This window comes from Geotrypetes seraphini, chromosome 18, assembly GCF_902459505.1.
Source record: "Geotrypetes seraphini chromosome 18, aGeoSer1.1, whole genome shotgun sequence".
In the NCBI taxonomy this organism is placed as follows: Eukaryota; Metazoa; Chordata; class Amphibia; order Gymnophiona; family Dermophiidae; genus Geotrypetes; species Geotrypetes seraphini.
In genome coordinates, this window is record NC_047101.1 from 26,975,568 (window position 1) to 26,993,358 (window position 17,791).

The 17,791-nt window shown below is 48.2% G+C and overlaps 1 protein-coding gene across 1 annotated transcript in view; it reads left to right on the forward strand.

The window, feature by feature from the left end:
* Positions 1-17,791, forward strand: part of HBEGF (heparin binding EGF like growth factor) — a 121,396-nt gene that overhangs the window by 56,769 nt on the left and 46,836 nt on the right. Inside the window, exon 5 of the mRNA XM_033926882.1 lies at positions 5,749-5,827. Coding sequence (XP_033782773.1) covers positions 5,749-5,821 — 73 coding nt within the window. The 3' untranslated portion in view covers positions 5,822-5,827. The remainder of the gene's footprint in view (positions 1-5,748; positions 5,828-17,791) is intronic.

Below are 17,791 nucleotides of genomic sequence, written 5' to 3' on the forward strand. Positions count from 1 at the left end.
ATTTCTTCCTGTCGGTACTCCACAAGTTCTTGCCCTATGTGGACCCTAGGGCACAATCCAAGTACCAGGAGGTTCTGGCCTCGCTGTCCCAGCTCTGGTTACAGCTGAGCAGTCATCCTACGATGCCTTTGAGCTCTCGGCTCAGGCTACAGCATGTGCGGTGGCCATGCGCCGGCTGGCGTGGCTCAGGATCATCGATATGGATCCTAATCTCCAGGACAGGCTTGCCAATGTTCCATGTGCTGGTACTGACCTCTTTGATGAATCCATCGAGGCAGCGACCAAGAAGCTCTCGGACCACAAGAAATCCTTCCAATCCATCCTGCGTCCAAAGCCCAAGCCTGCTCCTCCTCGTCCATCACGCCCACCGTTGATATACCAGCGGCATTACCCACCTAAACATGCTCCCCCCATCCGACAGCCTGTGAAGCGGCAGCATTTCCAAAAGCAGCAACAGAAGTCTCAACCATCTACTGTCCCTAAGGCTTCTCAGCCCTTTTTACTGTCTCATAGAGGACATAACTTCAGTCGTCCTGCCATTTTCAGTTGCTCCACCAAATGGAGGTCGTCTCCATCACTTTTACCATCGATGGACGACCATTACCACCGACCTCTGGGTCCTTTCCATCGTCAGAGAAGGATACTCTCTCCAGTTCGATCGAGTCTCCCCGGAACATCCTCCAAGAGAGTATCCTTCCAACTTGACCCAGACCGCCCTTCTTCTTCAGGAAGCCTAGGCTTTATTACAGCTCGGAGCTGTCGAGCCGGTTCCTGTGTCTCAACAGAACAAGGGTTTTTACTTCCTTGTTCCGAAGAAGACGGGCGATCTGCGACCCATTTTGGATCTCAGGGTGCTCAACAAGTTTCTGGTCAAAGAGAAGTTTCGCATGTTGACCCTGACATCCCTGTATCCCCCTCCTCAAGCAGAACAACTGATTATGTTCTCTGGATCTCAAGGAGGCCTACACTCACATTCCCATTCATCCGGCCTCATGCCAATACCTAAGATTCAGGGTGGGACATCTTCATCTTCAATACCGAGTGCTTCCTTTCGGCCTGACCTCGTCAACCAGAGTCTTCACCAAGTGCCTGGTAGTGGTGGCCTCAGCGCTCAGGAACCACGGCCTCCAGGTATTCCCCTACCTGGACGACTGGCTCATCAAGGATTCCACGTCTCAGGGAGTGGTCCTCGCGACCCAGAAGACGATTTGGTTACTGCAACATCTGGGGTTCGAGATAAACTTTCCGAAATCCCATCTACAACCTTCCCAGACTTCCCTTCATTGGAGCTGTTCTGGATACTACCCAACTCAGAGCATTCCTCCCTCCCCAACGTCGGGAAGATCTCCTCCATCTTTGCCACTTGGTGTCCTCTCGCCCGTCCATCTCGGCGAGACACATGATGGTTCTCCTGGGCCACATGGCCTCTACAGTTCACGTGACTGCTTTTGCCAGACTTCACCTCAGGATTCCCCAGTGGACCCTGGCATCTCAGTGGACGCAGATATCCGATCCTCTGTCCCGACACATCCGGGTCACCCCTGCCCTGCAACAGTCTCTTCGCTGGTGGATGCAATCCTCCAATTTATCCAGAGGTTTGCTGTTTCAAACGCCCCCGCATCAGAAAGTCCTCACGACCGACTCATCCACTTATGCTTGGGGGGCTCATCTGGACGGTCTCCGCACTCAGGGTTATTGGACCAGCACAGACCGCCAGTGCCACTTCAATCTCCTGGAACTCAGGGCGATTTTCTATGCTCTCAATGCCTTCCAGCACCTGCTTCAAGACAAGGTGGTCCTCATTCGCACGGACAACCAAGTTGCCATGTATTATATCAACAAGCAGGGGGGCACGGGATCGGCCTCCCTCTGTCAGGAAGCTCTGAAAGTTTGGGATTGGGCGATTCGCCACAACATCTTCCTCAAAGCTGTCTACATTCAGGGGGCGGACAATGCCTTGGCGGACAACTTGAGTCGTCTGCTGCAACCTCACGAGTGGACCCTCCACTCAACGCCTCTCCATCACATCTTTTCTCAGTGGGGAACACCTCAGATCGACCACTTTGCAGCTCCCCCCAACTTCAAACTGCCTCAGTTCTGCTCCAGAATCTACACTCCTCACCACCTCGAGGCAGATGCTTTTCTTCTGGACTGGACAAACCTTTTTCTATATGCGTTTCCTCCATTTCTTCTCGTTCAGAAGACTCTAGTCAAACTCAAGTTAGACCATGCCACCATGATTCTGATTGCTCCACGGTGGCCCAGACAACCTTGGTACTCCCTTCTACTTCAGCTCAGCAGCAGGGAGTCCTTCCTTCTACCAGCGTTTCCATCGCTGCTTACACAGCATCAGGGATCTCAACTTCATCCCAACCTGCAGTCTCTACACCTGACAGTTTGGTTCCCCTCAACATAACCCCTCTCCAGTTTTCTCAACCTGTGAGAGATGTCCTAGAAGCTTCAAGGAAGCCTGCTACTAGACAATGCTACCACCAAAAGTGGACTAGATTTTCTACTTGGTGTTTTTCTCATCATCATGAGCCAGAACACTCCTCCTTGTCTTCAGTTTTGGATTATCTTTTGCACCTTTCTCATTCTGGCCTCAAGTCTACTTCGATACGAGTCCATCTTAGTGCAATTGCTGCTTTCCATCAGCCGCTCCAAGGGAAACCTCTCTCTGCTCATCCGGTGGTTTCCAGATTCATGAAAGGACTTTTCCATGTCAATCCTCCCCTCAAACTGCCTCCAGTGGTTAGGGACCTCAATGTTGTTCTTTCTCAGATTATGAAACATCCATTTGAACCTCTTCACAAGGCTCATCTGAAGTATCTCACTTGGAAAGTGGTGTTCCTTATTGGCCTCACCTCTGCTCATCGAGTTAGTAAACTTCAAGCATTGGTTGCGGATCCACCTTTCACAGTATTCCACCATGACAAGGTGGTCCTCCGCACTCATCCAAAATTCCTCCCCAAAGTGGTCTTGGAATTTCATCTGAATCAATCCATTGTTCTCCCTATGTTTTTTCCAAAGCTTCATTCTCATCCTGGAGAATCCGCTCTTCATACTCTGGACTGTAAACGTGCTTTGGCTTTCTACCTGGAACGCACCAAGCCACACAGAACTGCTCCTCAACTTTTTATCTCCTTTGATCCGAACAAGTTGGGACGTCCCATCTCTTAAGCATACCATCTCCAACTGGATGGCGGCTTGTATTTCCTTCTGCTATGCCCAGGCTGGATTACCCCTTCACAGTAAAGTCACAGCCCATAAGGTCAGAGCAATGGCAGCCTCTGTAGCCTTCCTCAGATCGACACCGATTAAGGAGATTTGTAAGGCTGCCACTTGGTCCTCGGTTCACACCTTCACTTCTCATTATTGTCTGGATACTTTCTCCAGACGGGATGGACAGTTTGGCCAAACAGTATTACAAAATTTATTCTCCTAAGTTGCCAACTCTCCCACCATCCCACTGTGGTTAGCTTGGAGGTCACCCATTAGTGAGAATACCTGCCTGCTTGTCCTGGGATAAAGCAATGTTACTTACCGTAACAGTTGTTATCCAGGGACAGCAGGCAGCTATTCTCACGTCCCACCTACCTCCCCTTGGTTGGCTTCTCTGCTAGCTATCTGAGCTGAGGAGACGCGCCCTGGTCTGGGCGGGAAGGCACTCGCACATGCGCAGTGTGGGCGACTCGAAACTTCGAGTTTCCTCAAGCAAAAATGCTTGTGAGGCATCCGCATCGGGGCTCCGTTGGGAGATTATCCCTTTATCTGCAGCTTGTATTTATAGCCGGAGCGCCTTGGGGGTGAGGGGGAGCACACCTCTTCACCCCCAGTTGGACCTATCGTGGTCCACCTGGCCCAAAGCAATACCCTTGGAGGGATTATTTTCTCTTCTACAACAGGCTCCTGCTGCAGAATCACCGCAAGGTAGTTTCTCCTGTCCTCCTCCGGTGGAACTCGCTATGGTCCACCGGGCCCAAAGCACTTTCCTCTGCAGCTCTTAGTTTCCCTCTTACTGCTCATATAATCCCAATCAGAATACCCGAGGGTAGCTCTTCTGTGCTCCAATGGAGCTAGCGTTTAGTGGGGCGGCACACCAATGCCCACTACCATACACTCTTTACTCCTAATGGGGTGCAGGAAGGTTCATTGGAGGGATTAATCCCTCTTCTTCTCACTGCTTCCAAATGTATTCTCGGGTTCTCAAGAGTCAAGCCGCTCCTCCACTCTTATACTCTTCCTCATCTCCAACGGAGTCTGGTCAGGTTCGTCGGAGGGAATGCATATTGCTCCTCCGCAGCTCGTCCCTACGGCAGGAGCGCTATAGAACAGCCCCTCCTCTTCTTCCCAGCAATACTCACCGCGGTCCGCCGAACGCAGGGCTTTCTCCTCTGCAATTCACACTCTCATCTTCACTGCCAGTGCCGTTAGAACTTAATGAGGCGACATGCTAGTTTACTCCTCATCAGCATGGAGTCCAGGTGAGTTTGGTCGCTAACCCGCCATTCACTTCCGTTTCCGGTGGCCAGAACACTCGTCCCTCCCCCCTTGATTATTTAAAGTTTCAAGTTTAATTAATTTTAATATACCGACCATCGACGTGCACCTAGCCAGTTTACAATGCTAAAAATGAAAGGTTAAAATATATTTTTGTAGGTGGGGGGAAATGTGAACATTAAATAGACAAATTACAAATACAAATATGAGCTTGAGGGGGAAAGGGGGAGGGGAAAGTTAATTACATCATTAAAAACAAATTAATTATTTCACCTGAATCTTTAAAGGGAACTATTCATTCTCATTTCTTAAAGGGCCAGTATTCAAAATTCGTACTCCAAGCTGTTTCTTTCTTTCCTTCTGGACAGACCGAGGTTTAAAGCTGGGTTCAGGGGTAGGACTGGGTCAATGATTGGTGTGGGACTCTGGGTCCTGTCTGCACAGTGCAGGTTCCCTGTCACAATATACACAACATGCGTTTTAATAATATGTGCATTTATTTATTTGGTTTTATAGCTCATCCTCCAGGAAGAGCTCAGAACAGTTACATACATATTACAGTAAGGGTGACAGTTAAATATTTGATACATTCCTTGGTGTGTAATTACAGATGCAGAAGGTTAATACATAGTGTTAGAGTCGAGACCTATATCAACGGTAAGGAGGTATAAGACGACATTAGGTAATCTGTTCAGTGTTCACTTTACATAAGTTCAGGTAACAGTTGAAACCAGGCTTTCTAAAAGGTGGTCCCAGCTACCACTGAGTAGTAGTTTGCATACGAGGAGGTTGAGAATATACACAGGAGGCAATACATAGTTGGAGGTGTAGTTAATCAGTTCTGTTTTCACTGTACCTCAATTCAGTTAACAGTTGAAACCAGGATTTCTAGAAGGTGATCCCAGATACAAGTTGTAGTTAACATACAATGAAGTTGGGAATATACACAGGAGGCAATACATAGTTGGGGGTGTACATTTGGCAAAGTTAACTTGTTTTTGCTTGCATAATTGGTTTTAGGATACTAGTGTGATTGGTCAATTTCACATTTAAAATATTTCTTTAGGCAAAGTGCATCTCAGCAAAGTATGAGCTGCACTCATTTTTAGGTTTGTAATATTGATAAACATGGTTTTGGTGAGGTTGGTATTGGGAATTACATAGCATGCTTGATTTCGGTGTCTCAAGTATACAGATTGCCAGTATTATGCAAGTAATTCTCAAAATGCTCTATAACTGTATTTTCAGGTATCACAAAAGAGGCATTTATGATGTAGAAAATGAAGAGAAAATGAAGTTGGGGTCTTCTTCAGGTCACTAAAAACAAGTTAGTCACCCATATCTGTCTAAACTCCTGTTACTCTGTTATCTGTCTTTACTTTCCACCTCTGCTTGTAGCCTTTGCTCTCTATAAATAATTCTTTAAATTTTATATTTACTGTAATTTTTCTCAAATACATATACTGTATACATCAACATGCTTGTGAGAGTCAGGGATTCTCCCCCAATAATGATGCTATTCTATCAATGGGCAGCAGAGGGCGCTGGTTTATTGAGCTGGCAGTTAGACTATCCTCCATGAGGTGGCGCTAACTGCCCAGAACAGAGCCTGCTAAGTCAGAAGGCGCAGGACTCAGGCAGTGAGGCCTATACTGCCCCAGAGGAGAGTCATTAAGAGAGGTCCCCGAGGAAGAGACTTCCCTGAGCAGAGAAAGCTCAGAGGTAAAACATTTCTCTAGCCATGGGTTGCTACAGAACCCTGGGAAAATGTGGAATTGTCCAGGTGAGGCAACTATGAGCTGGGCCAGTATTTTCTGATGAATAAACTGTTGGAGCTTGACAGAGATTGACCACAGCCATAGATTGGAGTTTACAACAAGAGAATTAATCTGCTGGAATAAACTGATATCATATGAAGTGAGAATTATGTTGGAATCCTTTAGTCTGTGAAGAAACAGACTCAGGAACTGTGAGAAATAAAGCTTTTGTAAATTCCAACTGTATCTGCCTTGGTGTTTGTGTGAAGGTGCAGGATTCCTGTAAAAACCTGGCCAAGAATTTCTCACATATGGTGCTGAAACCCAGGATTAGAGCTTCTGCCACAGAGAAGCTGATCCAGACACCTTTAGAGATTGGGACCTCAGTAAAGGGGGTTAGGTTATTTTGATGGGGAAAAGGAGATCAGTTCCATCTCAAGTCACCTGTCAGGGTGTCAAAATTATTTTGGATCATACAATTCCTTTGCAGATGTCCCTTCAACCCACACTGGAAACATTTTGGGCCCTACTTCCCTGCTGACAGTCTGTGGGGAATCCCTCGGGTAGCCCCCTTCTGCACTGCCCATCCCCATGCAGTTCCTTTAGTAGAATCTTTTCTATCCTTTACCGCATCTGGGGTTCATTTGTTCCTTGCACTCTCTCCCCCCCATTCTGGGCAAGGGCATCCTTACCCATGTTTGCAAGTGCTTGGGCAGGGACTCCACAAATTGCTCCCTTAGCATCTCAACAAACAGCGCTTGGGGGTTCCCTAAGCTAGGGAGCAGCCACCTTTCTCTCCATCTGTGCAGGCACTGGGCCAGAGCTTTGGGATGAAGAAACTGATGGGAGAAATGACGGACGAGATTAAACGCAACTACAAGGGAGGAAACGCAGTTTTCGTGGGTGACTTCAATTATCCGGGGATAGACTGGAACCTAGGCACCTCCGGCTGCGGTAGGGAGACTAAGTTCCTGGATGCTGTAGGCAATTGCTTCCTGGAACAACTTGTCAAGGAAAATACGAGAGGAAATGCAATTCTGGACTTAATTCTAAATGGACTATGAGGACTGGCGCAAGGTGTAGAACTAGAAGGGACGCTAGGAAGCAGTGATCACAATATGACCCTCTTCAACCTGGACACAGGGGCAAAACATCGATCCAGAACGACGGCCACGGCACTGAACTTCTGAAAAGTGAATTACGAAAGGATGAGACTCATGGTGGGGAAGAAGATAAAGAAGAGGATAAGCACTGTAAAAACGCTAGAGCAAGCATGGTCTCTTTTTATGGACACAGTTACCGAACAAGGAATCGGCGTGGCTCACTGTAGCGGTGAAGGAAGCGATCAGAGACAAGAAGACTTTGTTTAAGGAATGGAAAATGTCAAAAACAGATGAAAACTGGAAAAAGCACAAACAACATCAAAGCAGGTGCCATAAGGCGGTAAGAGGGGCCAAAAGAGACTACGAGGAAAAAATAGCCAAGGAGGCAAAAAACTTCAAGCCATTCTTTTGATATATTAAGGGGAAACGACCCGCAAAGGAAGCGGTGGCGCCGTTGGATGACCATGGAATAAAGGGAGTGCTAAAGGAGGACAAAGCCATCGCTGACAAACTGAATACATTTCTTATGTCTGTATTTACTGAAGAGGATATACACAACATACCGGAAGCTGACAGGCTATATGCAGGAAATGAAGACGGGAAACTGACAAGGTTGATGGTCAGTCTAGAAGAGGTATGCAGGCAGATTGATAGGCTTACAAATTATAAATCCGCGAGACCGGATGGCATCCATCCGAAGGTAATCAAGGAACTGAAAGGGGCTATAGCTGAACTGCTTCAACTAATAGCCAATCTGTCAATCAAATCAGGAAGGATTCCAGAAGACTGGAAAGTGGCGAATGTTACGCTGAACTTCAAGAAAGGTTCGAGGGGAAATCTGGGAAATTACAGACCTGACCTCGGTACTGGGAAAGATGGTAGAGGCGCTGATAAAGGACCGCATCATTGATCACCTTGACGGACACGATCTTATGAGGACTAGCCAACATGGCTTCAGCAAAGGAAGATCTTGCTTGACGAACTTGCTGCACTTCTTCGAGGGAGTAAACAGGCAGATAGACAATTGTGACCCGGTCGACATTGTATGGTAGGACGTTTCAAATTGTAGGAACCATGACCGAGAAAGAAGAGTTCCTGTGAATATTAAGGAATAACTGTCTAAATGATGGGACAGATAGCAGTTGTTGTGAAGATCGGAGGGCTCTCTTTGGTGAGTAATATACCAGAAGACTGAATAGAAATGAGAGAAGACCGCTGGAAAGTATCTGATAGGAAAGAACATTGTATTTGAAAGGAATACAATAAGCAATGGGCAAAATGTGTTCAGCTTTTAGAAGAGGAGTTACATGCTATGATAACGCGAGGGGATATGATAGAGACTTTTAAAATACTAAAAGAATTCGACAAAATAGAGCAAGAAACATCGTTATTCACATTGTCAAATGTGATTCGGACAAGAGGTCATGGACTGAAACTGAGGGGCAACAGGCCCAGGACAAATGTCAGGAAGTTCTGTTTCACACAGCGAGTGGTGGATGCTTGGAATGCTCTCCCGGAGGAGGTTGTGATGGAGACCACCATTCTAGGATTCAAGGGCAAGTTGGATACACACTTGCTTGCAAATCACATTGAGGGATACGGGTAAACAAGGTCTTCATTAGGGAACACCTAGCTTAGCCTCCGCATGTGCGTGTCACCGGACTACATGGACCTAAGGTCTGATCCGGTGAAGGCATTTCTTATGTTCTTATGTCTTCACAGCTGTGTTTTGAACTAGCTGAAGCTGGCAAAGCTGATACTTTGGAAGACCGATAAGAATGGAATTACAATAATCCAGACCATGGTTCTGCAGAGCTGCTGCCACCACCATTAGGCTCTTGGTGAACACTCTGGGAGATGATGCCAGGCCAAAGGGTAGCACTCTGTATTGATAATGCAGATTCCCCACCTGAAATCTGAGGTACTGACGGGAGGTCGGATGAATGGGAATGTGAGTGTAAGCCTCCTTGAGTTCTAGAGAACATAACCAATCGTTCTGATCTAGAAGGGGATAGAGGGATGACAGGGACAGCATGGGAAATTTTTCATTGACTAAAAATTTGTTGAGCGCCCTGATATCCAAAATAAGATCATAAGAACATAAGCCGTGCCTCTGCTGGGTCAGACTTGAGGTCCATCATGCCCAGCAATCCGCTCACGTGGCGGCCCATCAGGTCCAGGACCTGTATACTAGCCCTCTATCTATACCCTTCTATCCCCTTTTCCTTCAGAAAATTGTCCAATCCCTTCTTGAACTCCAATACTGTACCCTATTCCTATCACTCCCTCTGGAAGCGCGTTCGAGGTGTCGACCACGTGTTGGGTAAAGAAGAACTTTCTAGCATTGGTTCTGAATCTGTCCCCTTTTAATTTTTCGGAATGCCCTCTCGTTCTTGTAGTTATCGAAAGTTTGAAGAATCCGTCCCTCTCCACTTTCTCTATGCCCTTCATGATCTTATAAGTCTCTATCATATCCCCTCTAAGTCTCCGCTTCTCCAGCGAAAAAAGCCCCAGTTTCTCTAATCTTTCAGCGTATGAAAGGTTTCCATACCTTTTATCAAACGTATCACTTTCTTCTGAACCCTCTCGAGTATCGCCATATCCTTTTTTAGGTACGGCGACCAATATTGGATGCAGTACTCCAGATGCAGGCGCACCATCGCCTGATACAACAGCAGGATAACTTCTTTTATTCTGCTTGTAATACCCTTTTTGATTATTCCTAGCATTCTATTTGCTTTCTTAGCAGCCGCTGCGCATTGTGCCGACGGCTTCATTGTCATGTCCACTTTCTTGGGAACTCTTACTCAATAACAGTCTTTCCATCGTGTAGCTGTACCTCGGGTTTCTGTTTTCTACATGTAAGACTTGGGTCGCAGATCGCCCGTCTTCTTCGGAACTAGGAAGTAACGGGAGTAAAACCCCTTGCTCTGCTGGTCCAGAGGAATTTCTTCGATTGCACGGAAACAAAGCAGAGCTTGAGCTTCCTGAAGAAGAAGGACAGTCTGGGATGGATTGGAAGAATACTCTCTTGGAGGAAACTCTGGTGGAATCTGAGTAAAATTAAGAGAGTATCCTTCTTTGATTATTGACAGTACCCAGAGGTCGGATGTAATAGTCTCCCATCGATGGTAAAAATGATGGAGATGACCTCCTATGGGGGAAGGGAGGACAGAGGCAGAACAATGGAGGTTACGCTCTGTTTGAGACAGTCAAAAAGGCTGCGCAGTCTTAGGTGCAGCAGAAGGCTGAGATTTCTACTGCTTCTGTTGCTGTTGTTTCTTGGGGGCTGCTTGAGTATAAGGAGCCGCCCAAGGAGGATAACACCTCTGGAAAGATGGAAGAGGTCTAGAAGGTTTTGCAGAAGCTGGCTTAGGCTTAGGTCTGACAATTGAAGCAAAAAATTTTTCATGCTCAGACAACTTCTTGTTGGCGACCTTTATGCATTCATCAAAGAGGTCATAAGAACATAAGCAATGCCTCTGCTGGGTCAGACCTGAGGTCCATTGTGCCCAGCAGTCCACTCATGCGGCGGCCCAACAGGTCCAGGACTTGTGCAGTAATCCTCTATCTATACCCCTCTATCCCCTTTTCCAGAAGGAAATTGTCCAATCTTTTCTTGAACACCAGTACCGTAATCTGCCCTATTACGCTCTCTGGAAGCGCATTCCAGGTGTCCACCACATGTTGGGTAAAGAAGAACTTCCTAGCATTCGTTTTGAATCTGTCCCCTTTCAACTTTACTGAAAGCCCTCTTGTTCTTTTATTATTCGAAAGCCCAGTGAGCAGGGCAGGCAGTAGCAAGCCGCGAGGCAGGCAAACCACGAGGCAGGCAAAGAGGAGCTGAGAGAGGGGAGAAAGAAGGAAGGAATCGGAGAAGCAGGGCAGGCAAGAGTGAGGAGCAGAGGCAAGAGATAGCTCCACCCACCCCTCTGACGTCAGCCAAACACCGATCCGAAGCTCCCCCTTAAAAGGGGAGGAGCCAACGGCGCGCGTCATAGGCACTCGCCTTAGCGACAGCGCTTTTGCGAAGGGCCTTCAGAAAGGGCGAGTCACTACACGAGTAGCAGGCAGTGAAAGAGAGAGGACACCAGCAGCAGGCATAGCGAGAGAGAGAGACGACACCAGCAGCAGGCAGAGCGAGAGAGAGAGAGGACACCAGCAGCAGGCAGAGTGAGAGAAAGAGAGGACACCAGCAGCAGGCAGAGCGAAAGAGAGAGGACACAAGCAGCAGGCAGAGCGAGAGAGAGAGGACACCAGCAGCAGGCAGAGAGAGAGAGAGAGAAAAGACACCAGCAGCAGCCAGAGAGAGAGAGGACACAAAGCAGACCAGAAGGCACTTACATACGTAACATCAACAGCTAGCTGCACGCCGAGCACACTCCAACACACTGAAGAACTTTAGGTACGAGAAAAGAGAAATGGAGGCAGCAGGAACCCAATGAAGCTTCCCAGTATACTGCATCGTGTGTCATATGTATGACTACCTCCCCTCCGGGAGGCAGGCGTACATATGCGGTCGATGTCAGGAACTGGATAGCCTGTAGAAGGAGGTTGGGAGACTGCAGGTCAAGGTCCAGGAGCTGGAGGGACTCCGCACCGTAGAGGAACCATGGGCAATTGAGGCAACTGAGGATACCACCAGAGTGAGCCACATCAACGAGCAGGTTAGAGAGCTCGAGAGATTCATCGAGGAGGCCTGCAAGATGGTGGAGGCACAGGATAGAAACATAGAAACATAGAAATAGACGGCAGATAAGGACCCACGGCCCATCTAGTCTGCCCACCTTAATGTCCCTCTCCTACCTTTGCCCTGTGAATAGATCCCATGTGCCGATCCCATTTGGCCTTAAAATCAGGCACGCTGCTGGCCTCAATCACCTGTAGTGGAAGACTATTCCAGCGATCAACCACTCTTTCAGTGAAAAAGAATTTCCTGGTGTCACTTCATAGTTTCCCGCCCCTGATTTTCAACGGATGCCCTCTTGTTGTCGTGGGACCCTTGAAAAAGAAGATATCTTCCTCCGCCTCGATGCGGCCCGTAAGATACTTGAACGTCTCGATCATGTCCCCCCTCTCTCTGCGCTCCTCGAGCGAGTATAGCTGTAATTTGTCAAGCCGTTTTTCGTATGGTAGATCCTTGAGTCCCGAGACCATCCGGGTGGCCATTCTTTGCACCGACTCCAGTCTCAGCACATCCTTGCGATAATGCGGCCTCCAGAATTGCACACAGTATTCCAGGTGGGGCCTCACCATGGATCTATACAATGGCATAATGACTTCCGCCTTACGACTGACGAAACCCCTTCGTATGCAGCCCATGATTTGTCTTGCCTTGGACGAAGCCTGCTCCACTTGATTGGCAGACTTCATGTCCTCACTGACGATTACCCCCAAGTCTCGTTCTGCTACCGTTTTTGCTAGGATCTCGCCATTAAGGGTATAAGACTTGCATGGATTCTGGCTGCCCAGGTGCATAACTTTGCATTTTTTGGCATTGAAGTTGAGTTGCCATGTCATAGACCATCGCTCCAGTAGGAGTAGGTCGTGCATCATGTTGTCGGGCACTGAATCTTCGTCTGTTGTGCATTTGCCCACTACATTACTCAGTTTGGCGTCATCGGCGAATAATGTTATTTTACCTCGAAGCCCTTCTGCCAAGTCTCTTATAAAGATGTTGAATAGGATTGGGCCCAAGACTGAGCCCTGTGGTACTCCACTAATCACCTCCGTCATTTCGGAGGGGGTGCCGTTCACCACCACCCTTTGGAGCCTACCTCCAAGCCAGCTCCCAACCCATTTCGTCAATGTGTTACCTAATCCTATAGAACTCATCTTGCTCAGTAACCTGCGGTGTGGTACGCTATCAAATGCTTTGCTAAAGTCCAGGTACACGATGTCCAGGGACTCCCCTATATCCAGCTTCCCCGTTACATAGTCAAAGAAGCTGATCAGGTTGGATTGGCAGGATCTCCCCTTAGTAAATCCATGTTGTCGGGGATCCCGTAGATTCTCCTCATCCAGGATCTTATCTAATTGGTGTTTGATTAGAGTTTCCATTAGTTTGCTCACTATCGATGTTAGACTCACTGGTCTGTAGTTTGCTGTCTCCATCTTTGAGCCTTTCTTGTGGAGTGGAATGACGTTAGCCATCCTCCAGTCCAACGGGACGCTGCCTGTACTAAGGGAGAGGTTGAAGAGCGCGGACAGTGGCTCCGCCAAGACATCACTCAGCTCCCTAAGCACCCTGGGGTGCAGGTTGTCCGGCCCCATTGCTTTGTTAACCTTGAGCTTTGACAGCTCACCGTAGACACTGCTGGGCGTAAACTCAAAGTTACTAAACGGGTAAACTGAGCCAACCCTTGTCTGTAGCTGAGGGCCGAGCCCTGGCGCTTCTCGGGTGAAGACTGAGCAGAAGTATTCATTTAATAGTTGGGCTTTTTCCGAATCCTTTTCCACATAGTCTCCGTCTGGTTTCCTAAGACGTACAATCCCGCCTGAGTTTTTTCTTCTATCACTGATAAACCTGAAGAAGGATTTATCTCCCTTCTGGATGTTCTTTGCTAGAGACTCCTCCATGAGGAATTTAGCCTCCCTGACTGCTGTTTTGACGGCTTTTGATTTGGCCAGGTAGTCTGCTCTAGAGTCCTGCTTCCCTGATTATTTGTAAGAGATGAATGCTTTTTTCTTCTCCTTGATCAGGTCTGAGATCTCCACAGTAAACCACTGTGGCTTATTGTTCCTTCGCCGTTTACTTACTGATTTTACATAGCGGTTTGTTGCTTCTTGTATGGTTGCTTTCAAAGTCGACCACATGTCTTCCACGTTATCGGTTTCTTCTTGGCTTTGTAGCGCCTGGTGAACGAAGTCTCCCATTTCTTTGAAATGTGTGTCCTTGAATTTGAGGACTTTGGTTAGTGTAGTAGATTTAGTGAAACCTTTCCTGATATTGAACCATACCATGTTGTGGTCACTGGAGGCCAATGTGTCGCCCACCGAGACCTCTATGACACTTTCTCCATTGGTAAGTATCAGGTCCAGTATTGCCTGATCCCTTGTCGGTTCCAACACCAGTTGCCTGAGGCTTGCTCCTTTCATAGAGTTTAATAGCCTCCTGCTGCTGCCGGAAGCAGAGGTAAGTGTAACCCAATCCACATCAGGCATGTTGAAGTCACCTAGCAATACTGTGTCCCCACGCAAGGTGATATTTTCTATATCTTCGATTATTTCCATATCCAGGTCATCCTGTTGTCTTGGGGGTCTGTAAATTACGCCAAGATACAAGCATTTGTCCTTCCCTCTGGCCAAATTAACCCAAAGGGATTCCCCAGTATACTGGACATCTGAGATTCTCGTGACCTTAATGTCATCTTTAGTATATAATGCTACACCCCCTCCCTTCCTACCCTCTCTGTCCCGGCGAAGCAAGTTGTAACCCGGTATGACCATGTCCCACCCGTGGGAGTCTGTGAGCCAGGTTTCAGATATCGCCACCACATCCAGGTCGGCATTCCTTATTTCTGTTTCCAATTCCAGGATCTTGTTTCCTAAACTGTGTGCGTTGACGTACATAGCCCTCCATGTTATATTTTTGTTATGTCTCAGTGGGGATATTCCTGTTTGAGCTATTTGAACACCTTTAGCATTGTTTGTGTTATTTGTGCTTTCCTGAGGCTCAGAACCATAATGTGTACTCCCCATATACCCAGAACTACAGTGTGTACTCCCCCTAGACCCGGAATTACAATGTGACCCATAAATATGATGTGACCCTACTCCCGACTCAAAAGTGTGTGCACTCACCCCTGACCCAGAATTTCGGTGTCTACTTTCCTCAGCCTCATAAATGTATTGGCATTTTAGTTCGCCTGGTATGTTGTTTGTGCCTGTACCCTCCCCCGACTTACCTAGTTTAAAGCCCTGTGGAGTAGGCGGGCTAGGCGGTGTCCAAGGACATTCTTCCCTCTTCTGGTTAGGTGTAGCCCGTCGTGTCCCTGTAGTCCTTGCAATGCTTCTCCATGGTGCAGAAACCCGAAGTTCATCTCCTTGCACCATCCTCGCAGCCAGTCGTTCGCCCTTTGTATTCGATCCTCTCTGGCTCTGCCCTTGCCCCTCACTGGGAGAATCGAGGAGAAGAATACCTGCGCATCCATCCTCCTCAGCTTCTCCCCCAGGGCCCTGAAGTCTTCAGGTATGCTGTCTGGGCTGCTCCTTGCGGTGTCGTTGGTTCCGACATGGATTAGAACCATGGGGAAGTGGTCTCGGGGCTTGATGAGTCTGTCAATGCAAGCAGTGACATCCCGGATCCCGGCAAACAGCAGACCTCTCTTGATTGTAGGTCTGGTCTGCAGATTGGTCCCTTGGTGCTCCTCAGCAGCGAATCTCCGATGACCACCACTCTGCGCTTCTTAGGGGTGGGCTGTACTGTTGATTCCGGAGTTGGAACCGTCTGCTGAACAACTACTTGTAGCTCTTTCTCCGGACCTTCCTGTAGCAGCTGATATCTGTTCCTCAGGGTGATATGAGGTGTCGATGTTGAGCTGTCCTGTATGGGGGAAAAAGAGACAGAGTTAGGTCCTCTGCATTTTCTTGTGGAGGAAGTCACCAACTGCCAGGAGTCAGCGTCTCCAACCACTTCCTGCATTCCGGTAGTTTGTCTCAAGGTGGCCGTTTTGGATGCTATGGGTGTTCCCAGGGTGGTCTTGTCAGGTTCCTGTTCAGCGATCTGAGACAGCTCCTGGATGACTCCATCGATGAAGGTCTCGTCATCTCGGATGCTCCTTAAGCGCTGAACCTCCTCTCTCAGGCTCTTTAGCTCCATCAAAAGGCTTTCGTCCGGTTGAACCATTACTTCTGTCTGCGTTGAGACTGTAGACATCTTTGAGGGGATGGCCTCGGTCTGTACAGAGACCTCTGCCCTCCGTCCTGGTTCTCCTTCCATCTGTACTCGGACCATAGCCATCCCCTGGGTGCTCTCGGTGACTGAACTGCCTGTTTTGATTGAAGTCTTGCTGCTTCTAGTCCTACCTGCCATTACAAAGGTTTATTGTTATTATTTCTTAATTTTAATTTTTTTTTTTTTTTTTAAGGATGTTTGTTAGGGTGGGGGCTGTTAGGTGTTGGTCAGTAAGTGTTGAGGGAGGGATAGAGGTAGTTAGTTAGTTCTTGGTCTGAGGGATGGAGTAGTTAGTTAGTTAGTTGTAGTAGTTAGTTAGTTAACTGTTAGTTAATTGTCAGTTAAGAACGTCTGTTTGTTAGTGTGCCTGTTTAGTGAGAAAGATTTAGTAGCTTGTTGGTGAGATAGAAAGTTGTAAGATTGAGAGTTAAAGACTTGGTAGAAAGTTGTAGATTGATAGTTAAAGACTTGGTAGAACGCTAAAGAAAGACTGAAGACAATTGATTAGTTAGCTAGTCTTATAGAAACATAGAAACATAGAAACATAGAAAGATGACGGCAGAAAAGGGCCAAGTTGGGAGTCCGGCTATAGTTGATAGCCCTTTCTTGATGCCCTTCTTGAGGCCCTTCGCAAAGGCGCTCTCGCTAAGGCGAGCGCCTTTGCCGCTCGCCTTTGCCGCGCGCCGAACGGCTGTGCGCTGTTGGCTCGTCCCCTTTTATGGGGGGAGTTTGGCTGGTGATGTCAGGGGTGGGCGGAGTTAGCTCTCGCGTCTTCCCCTGCTAGCACCGCCTTCTCTGCTCCTCTCTCTGCTTCTTCCTGCTAGCACACTCTCCGCTCACTGTTCTGCCATGGGCTCAGAACTCTGCTACCATGTGCTCAGGACTAGGCACAGCTCCTACAGTCTCCCTTCGGCTGGCCTTGCACTGTGAACTCTCTGCTGTTGGCTCGTCCCCTTTTATGGGGGGAGTTTGGCTGGTGATGTCAGGGGTGGGCGGAGTTAGCTCTCGCCTCTTCCCCTGCTAGCACCGCCTTCTCTGCTCCTCTCTCTGCTTCTTCCTGCTAGCACACTCTCCGCTCACTGTTCTGCCATGTGCTCAGAACTCTGCTACCATGTGCTCAGGACTAGGCACAGCTCCTACAGTCTCCCCTTCGGCTGGCCTTGCACTGTGAACTCTCTGCTGTTGGCTCGTCCCCTTTTATGGGGGGAGTTTGGCTGGTGATGTCAGGGGTGGGCGGAGTTAGCTCTCGCCTCTTCCCCTGCTAGCACCGCCTTCTCTGCTCCTCTCTCTGCTTCTTCCTGCTAGCACACTCTCCGCTCACTGTTCTGCCATGTGCTCAGAACTCTGCTACCATGTGCTCAGGACTAGGCACAGCTCCTACAGTCTCCCTTCGGCTGGCCTTGCACTGTGAACTCTCTGCTGTTGGCTCGTCCCCTTTTATGGGGGGAGTTTGGCTGGTGATGTCAGGGGTGGGCGGAGTTAGCTCTCGCCTCTTCCCCTGCTAGCACCGCCTTCTCTGCTCCTCTCTCTGCTTC